The sequence below is a fragment of the Hydra vulgaris genome, chromosome 03, assembly GCF_038396675.1.
Source record: "Hydra vulgaris chromosome 03, alternate assembly HydraT2T_AEP".
Classification (NCBI taxonomy): domain Eukaryota; kingdom Metazoa; phylum Cnidaria; class Hydrozoa; order Anthoathecata; family Hydridae; genus Hydra; species Hydra vulgaris.
This window is the reverse complement of record NC_088922.1, coordinates 57,880,001-57,888,147: the sequence shown is the minus strand read 5'-3', so window position 1 is coordinate 57,888,147 and position 8,147 is coordinate 57,880,001. Positions and strand designations below refer to the sequence as shown.

The 8,147-nt window shown below is 22.3% G+C and overlaps 1 protein-coding gene across 1 annotated transcript in view; it reads left to right on the top strand.

The window, feature by feature from the left end:
• Positions 1-3,997: 3,997 nt before the first annotated feature.
• LOC100212674 (lanC-like protein 3) overlaps positions 3,998-8,147 on the top strand; it is a 13,519-nt gene continuing 9,369 nt past the window's right edge. The window contains exons 1-2 of the mRNA XM_065793793.1: positions 3,998-4,115; positions 4,358-4,573. Of these exons, the coding sequence (XP_065649865.1) occupies positions 4,074-4,115; positions 4,358-4,573 (258 nt within the window). The 5' untranslated portion in view covers positions 3,998-4,073. The remainder of the gene's footprint in view (positions 4,116-4,357; positions 4,574-8,147) is intronic.

Genomic DNA, 8,147 nt, shown 5'->3' with positions numbered 1-8,147 from the left:
AAAGAAAAAATCACCAAAGTTTCAAACAATTTCAAATTTTTTACCAAAAGACTTAATTCAATTGAGATTTCACTGGTAAAGTTTGAGATTTGTTGTTTGAGTTAGGGCAGCAGTGATCAGGGTCATTTACGTTGCCATACTTGACAGAGTATTATTTCTTTATGACTGACAGTTTTGCAAAAACTTACGGTTTTCAAAAGGTTTGGCATTTCTTTATTCCATGATTTTTATGAACCTGTCAATTTACGGTGTTTTTTTGTAATGAAACCGTGAGTCAAACTGCAAAACCGTATTTGCATAACTTTTTTTTATTAACACGTGAGAAATGTGATTTTACAAAGATGATCTGATTTTGTTGTCAACCATGGTACGGTTCTAACATTTTTTGTTTTACGGTACTAACTTTTTTGTTTAATTTATATGGACGTAAACTTTTATTTGATTTATATGTACCATTATAAACATATTCTGTCTATGAGAAGTATTATTACGGTTTTAATTGGTAGTATTACTGACTTTATGAAAATATTGTGTACTTAACTTATCTATATCAAGTATATATTCAAATATATCATACAAGTTTCATTCTCAAAATCATTATAATTTTTAGCATTTCAAAGGTTTTAGTCTTAAGCCTATGAAATGCTAAAAATTGTAATGATTTTGATAATGATAGTTGTATTTTGTTTAGATTCTAAACAAGATTGTTAATACAACATTAATAAACTTTTTACCATGTCATGTTTTCTGATTTGATTCTACATAAAATTATTTAAAGTTCCTATTTATCAAAAATACAATAGCTTAATTGTCGTAATGCATGTTAAATTACTACAGTGTCTTACACTGTGGTAATTATGTTGGTTTATCTTAGTATTAAGAATAACAAACATAATTGCCACAGTAGAAGATTGTGGTACGTAAGCATAATAGTATGCTAATGAGCAACAATCTTTGTGTAAAATATTAATTAGTATGTTTCATTGAACTTGAGCAAAAACTTGGTAATTTAAACTTCTATTTGTTTTTTTCGTTTTAAATAATTATTGTTATTAGTTATTTTTATATTCTCTGCTTGAAAAAAGCAGATGATTTCAACAATTAACTTTATTTATTTATTATTATTTTTTTTTTATGTTTGTTTCTGTTGAAAATACAAACTTATTTTTCAAAATAATTGTTACTTTTTTTATTCAAAAATTTTATTAATAGAAAGAATTAAGATTTTAAAATTTATCCTTTACTTTTAACTTTAGAAAATGGCAAAAAGACTATGTCCATTTGAAGATAGTCATAATCAATTAAAGACTCATATAGACATGCATCATGTTGGCAAAGAAAAATATAAACAGCAAGTTTATGAGAAAACAAAACAACTTATGATAACAGGCTCAATACAGGCTCAAAAAAATGAAGTTTTAAATTTAAATAACAATATGGATAAATCTCATAGGGGAAAAAATAATATTGGTCCAGTATTTAAAGTTTTAAAGGAGAAGCGTACTTGTTATTTTTGTCAATTAAAAACGGAAACTTCTGAAATTTCTTCTTGCTATTATTGTTGCAAAAGTATATGCAGAGATAAATGTAGCAAGATTTGTGAATATTGTGCCAACTCATTTTGTTTGAGTTGCTGGGTGATTAATTATGATACACCTGTTGATCGCATATTATGTGTTGCTTGTTATAGTTGATGAGCTCAGTTATGTATCAATGGCTTTATTTTTCAGTTTTGGGAAAGTTTTTGTGTTATACAGGAAGTAAAATAACTAAATAAAAAATCTTTGTTAATAATAAGACATTTATAAAAATTGTTTTCAAAATTATTGGTTGTGTGATTCATTGTGTAAAAAATGTACATATATTATGAAAAATAAATTTGTTAAAAAAATCAATTTGTTAAGTAAGAGATATATAAATATCAGTATACAAAATTTGAATTAAACAACTAAATCCAAAATTAAACAGAATTTTAAAATAAAAAAATTAACTTTTGCATGAATGCACTGATATGAATAGCACAGTATTTTTTTAAAATTTTTTTCATTTTTATAGTTATATATTATTCCTTTGTTCAAAAAATTAGGTGCTATTAGGCGGCCTACATAACAAGCTTTTCTACTTTGCTTTTATTATCTTTTGATGAGGAATTACATAATTATTTAGTACATTATGTAATAAAGAAAAAAAAAAGGACAGGTTGATATTTTGGGTTTCACGATATATATATATATATATATATATATATATATATGTATATATATATATATATTTATATATATATATGTATATATATATATATATATATGTCTATATAGACATATATATATATATATATATACATATATACATATATATATATGTATATATATAGTTCTATAGTTAGTTGCATTTGGGAGTACGGAAGGAAAAAAATGATTCTTATGCCAACAAATTTGTCACTTTTAATTACTTTTGACTTTCATCCAACATTAGCGTGTTGTCAGAAAGTAAAAACCATTCATTTAATTACAAATTAATCGTTTTTTAAAAAAACCGCAAAAATGTAAACTTAATTGACCAAAATGTTTTTAAAAACATTCTGAATGTTTTTAACCATATAAACAATGTTTTTATTTTTATTTTTTTTTAATAAAATGTTTTTATTTTTATTTTTATTTTTTTTACTGTAAATTATGCGCGGAGTGTTGCTACATCGACTATCTTATAGCCTGAGTCGCAACAGAGTGCTGCTATATCGACTGACAAATAGTCTGACTCGCAACGGAGTGCTGCTTAATCTACTATCTTCTAGCCTGACCCGCAAGGGAGTGCTGCTACATCGACTGAGGGTTTGGTTGGGGCAGGCAGTCTATCAGTTAATAAAAAAAAAAAATTCCGGTCTTGCATTTTACTTTTTACTTTTTGTCAACAAAATACGGAAAAATCTTTCGGACAACCAGTTTAGAGTTCTATATATATATATATATATATATACATATATATATATATATACATATATATATATATATATACATATATATATATATATACATATATATATATATATATATATATATATATATATATATATACATATATATATATATATATATGTATATATATATATATATATGTATATATATATATATATATGATTATATATATATATATATATATATATATATATATATATATATATATATATATATATATATATATATATATATATATATATAGATATATATATATATATATACATATATATATATATATATACATATATATATATATATATACATATATATATATATATATATGTATATATATATATATATATATATATATATATATATATATATATATATATATATATATATATATATATATATATATATATATATATATATATATTGAGGTCGGCAATAATTAGCCGACCTCAATCTTTTTGAGGTCTGCAAAAATTATTTGATACAAAGGTCTAACCATAAAGCATAGAAACAAGGTCGGCAATTTTTTGCCGATCTCAAATACTTTCAGGTCGGCATTGCCGAATGCCGACCCTAATTCCGAGGGTTGTATATATATATATATATATATATATATATAGTTTATATATATATATATATATATATATATATATATATATATATATATATATATATATATATATATATATATATATATATATATATATATAGTTTGTTGCATTTGGGAAGCACAGAAAGAAAAAAGTGATTCTTACGCCAACACATATGTCACTTTTAATTACTTTTGACTTTCGTCCAATATTTGCGTGTAGAACAAAAGTCAAAACCATTAATTTAATTACAAATTAATCGTTTTTTAAAAAAATCACAAAAACGCAAATTTAATTGACCAGAATGTTTTTAAAAACATTCTGAATATTTTTAAAACATTCTGAATGTTTATATATATATATATATATATATATATATATATATATATATATATATATATATATATATATATATGTTTATTAATTTATAAAATTATGTAAATTATATTGAGTATATTTTATTTTTTATGATTAGCTTTTAGCAGTAATAAGATGTTGCATTGAAATTATTAAGATGCAACACCCAAGGTACTTTGATAACACTCTCTCTGATCAGGTGCTGTTTCTTTATAAATGATATATATTTAGAACTCTTACTGTTGGTAAAGTTTTACCTTTTTTTGAATTTAATTTAATGTTGGTAATAAAGTTTAAATTATCTTTTAAGTTTTTTAAAATATTACAAATTAAAGGTCTTTTTTTGTAAAGAGAGTTCTTTGTATTTCTCTGTGTTACTAATGTTTATTGTTTTTAAATTTTGAATAAATATTTTTATAACTTCTTCATCATAATTTCCAGGAGGATTCTGATGTATTAGCGTCGTCACAAAGAAATTATGTTTCAACTCTTTTACAAATTATCAGCAAAAACAGTCCCGCTACACCTGAAAACTGTGAAGGAGGTCTCTATGTTGGGGCAGCTGGAATCGCTTATGCTTTTTATCATGTTGCTCAAACAGGTTTGTTTGATGATAAAAAATCAGAGTATCTATTAACTGCAGAGAAGTATGCCAAGGTAACTTTTATTTACTTTTTAGTTGTCAAATTTATATATATATATATATATATATATATATATATTTATAGAGAAGTATGCCAAGGTAACTGGTTGTTTACTTTTTAGTTGTCAATATATATATATATATATATATACATATATATATATATATATATATATATATATATATATATATATATATATATATATATATATATATATATATATATATATACAGATATATATATATATATTTATATATATATATATATATATATATATATATATATATATATAGATATAGATATAGATATATATATATATATATATATATATATATATATATATATATATATATATATATATATATATATATATATATATATATATATTTATATATATATATCTATATCTATCTATATATATATATATATAGATATATATATATATAGATATATATATATAGAATGTTTATTAATTTCTATAGAAACTGCTATAAAATTTTTTGTAGAAAAAAAAAAATATATATATATAAAATATTCAATAAGTATGGCTGTGTATAAACTATTTTTTAAAAGTATATATTTGTTTTTATTTTAATATACATTGCTCAATATTTCGCTGATCTATTGTGATCAATGTCATCAGGTATAATAAAAATTGTTAACGATTTTTACCTGATAATGCTGATCACACTAGATCAGCAAAATATTGAACAATATATATTATAATAAAAACAAATACATATTTTTTCAAAAAAGTTGTCATATTTTTTCAATTCTACATGTCATATTTTTTGGTGTCATTTTTTTTGAATTCTACATACATTTTACATATAAGAAAATATTTTTAAATATATTTTTACTATAATAAAAGTCCTTCATATCTTGATAGTTTCTGCTCATGTTCAAACCCTCAGTTGATGAGTTTTTTAAGTTTCAGTATGAATTTATTAATCATATTTTCTGCAAGATTTAGTACACAAAAATTTCTACCTATTGAGTCTTGTATGAAATTTATCGATAATCTTGCACAGTCAAGGCTTGGATGAAAGAAAAAGTAGGTTTATTATCATGACCAGCTCAACAACTTGGTTTGAATCCAGTCAAATTTATTTTATTTTGGATGGAGAAAAAAAAAATAGGTCATGGTCCGAATAAGATTTGTAAAAAGCTTAAAGCAAAAGCTAGATACCATTCCAGCTGAAATTTGTAACAATCTTGTTAAATTTATGCAAAAAATATGTCTTGCAAAAAAGCATGTGGGGATTATTTTAAACGTTTGTTCCTATCTTTATTTTTGTTGTTATATTTTTGTTTTATTTTCATTATTGCAGTTTTTAGTGACTTTAATAAAATTATAGTATTATATATACATAATGATGTTTAATGTTTTTAAACGATTGCCACAATATAAAAAGAGTTTCACTTATTCAAAATTTTTTTTATTCAAATCTTGATTTGTATGGGAGACATTTTAATATATAGTATTCAAAAGAAAAGGCTGTTTTTTTTATCAGTCTTTGTTGCTATGGTAGCTTGATTTATGATATTCTTAAACTGATTTTTTATCAGTACATGCATGGACTTGGAGTTTTAGCAGCAACAATCTGTGTATGAATGACATTTACTACAACAAATTAATTTGAGTAAATAAAATATTTTTTGTCTTCTTTCTTTGTCTTAAAAAGTGTCCTGATTAACTGTTAGTATTTTAAAAGTTAAAGATTGTTCCAACCAGTGAATTTTGTGTCCAGTGAATTATGTCTGCAGTAGTAGATAAAAAATAAAGTATCTGTTATTAGTAAATGTGCTTAAAACATTGGCTGTCAATCATCAAGTTAATATACTTAAGACATCCCCTGTTGATCTCTAAGATTAACAGGCAAAAAAATTTTTGTGCAAGAATTTGAACAATTATTATTAAATTTTGAAATTTTCATTAAAAAGATTGTTAACATTTATTTTTCGTTGTTTATTTCAAAATTATTTAAAAAACATGTTTGTTTTTAAAATATAAATCTTTTATGTGTAGATTTGCATATTTCAAATTTGTTTTTTGATTTTCTAACTTCATGAATAATAAAAAATAAATTTTTTACTTTTGTGATTTAATTAAAAAATTGCTGTTCATTTTTGAGATTTTGGCTAAATTTAATGTTTTGAAGGCTTTTTATATAGATTTGATTTTTACAATTTCGAATCAAATCGTACTTACTAATCGTATTTACTTTACTTATGTGAAGAACATTGTATATATATATATATATATATATATATATATATATATATATATATATATATATATATATATATATATATATATATATATATATATATATATATATTTATATACATATATATATATATATATATATATATATATATATATATATATATATATATATATATATATATATATATATATATATATATATATATATATATATATATATATATATATATATATATATATATATATATATATATATATATAAATGCAGTAGTGTCTAAAAATGTGTGGAATGGCTAAATAAAATTGAATTTTACTAATATTTTAGCACTTTAATAAATCCAACATATTATATACTAATTAAAAAGTTTTCATGTTTTTTATGTTTTGAATGAATATTGATTATTTAACTAACATACTTTAATTGGTTTAAAAAATAAAAATTTTTAATGAGTGCAAAAGTTTCCTGACGTACTGAAGCCTGTCATATTTTTAACAAAATTTTGCTGATTTATTGATATTGTAGTTTGTGGAAATAATTAAAAGCTTCATTTATATGTGATTTAGGTCATGGGGTATAGGAAATGTATAAAATCTCCAGTCACCCAGACGGCACATCTGGTTTTAATCTCGGAATTAAAACCCGTATAAACACGTGTTTGTTACGATCCAGGCGTAAACCAAAAACACGTGGATTTCACGGGAAGTTTAACTGCAGTTTTACACGTGTTTTTTAAGGTTTCAAACACAAGTTTTTTTATGTTTTAAATACGTGTTTTTAAGGTTTTAAACTCGTGTTTTATAAGGTTTTAAATTCGTGTTTTCTATAGTTTAAAAAGGACTTATGGCATTAAATAAAGTTTCCAAACGGAAACTTTATTTAATGCCTTAAGTTAGTTCAGGCATAAGTTTTCCAAACTTATGCCTGAACTAACAGCTGTTCAGCACGGTTTAATGATAAACCAAAAATACGTAGGTTTTGTTAGACACGTTTATAGCTTTAAACATGTAAACCTTTTTTTATATATACTACATTATATTTACGACAATTTTGTTGTTTTATTTTTGTTTTTTGAAGTAAATTATTTTACAATAATACTACGAAGAAAAAATAAACAAAGAAATAAAAAACCAAATCATTAAAAATAAGCTAATAAAAGACGCTTGGCACATGGTTACCATACATAATATTTAATTTCGATTGATCGCCTCTTCCGTCATTATAAAATCTAAAATCGTATAACAATACGCTTTCGCATTTTTACAAACAATTCCAGTAGCATCGAATGTTCTTTTTAATTTTTCTTAAAAGTCGGGTCTCGAACTTTACTAATTCCTCAATTGAGGTAACCTGTTCAAA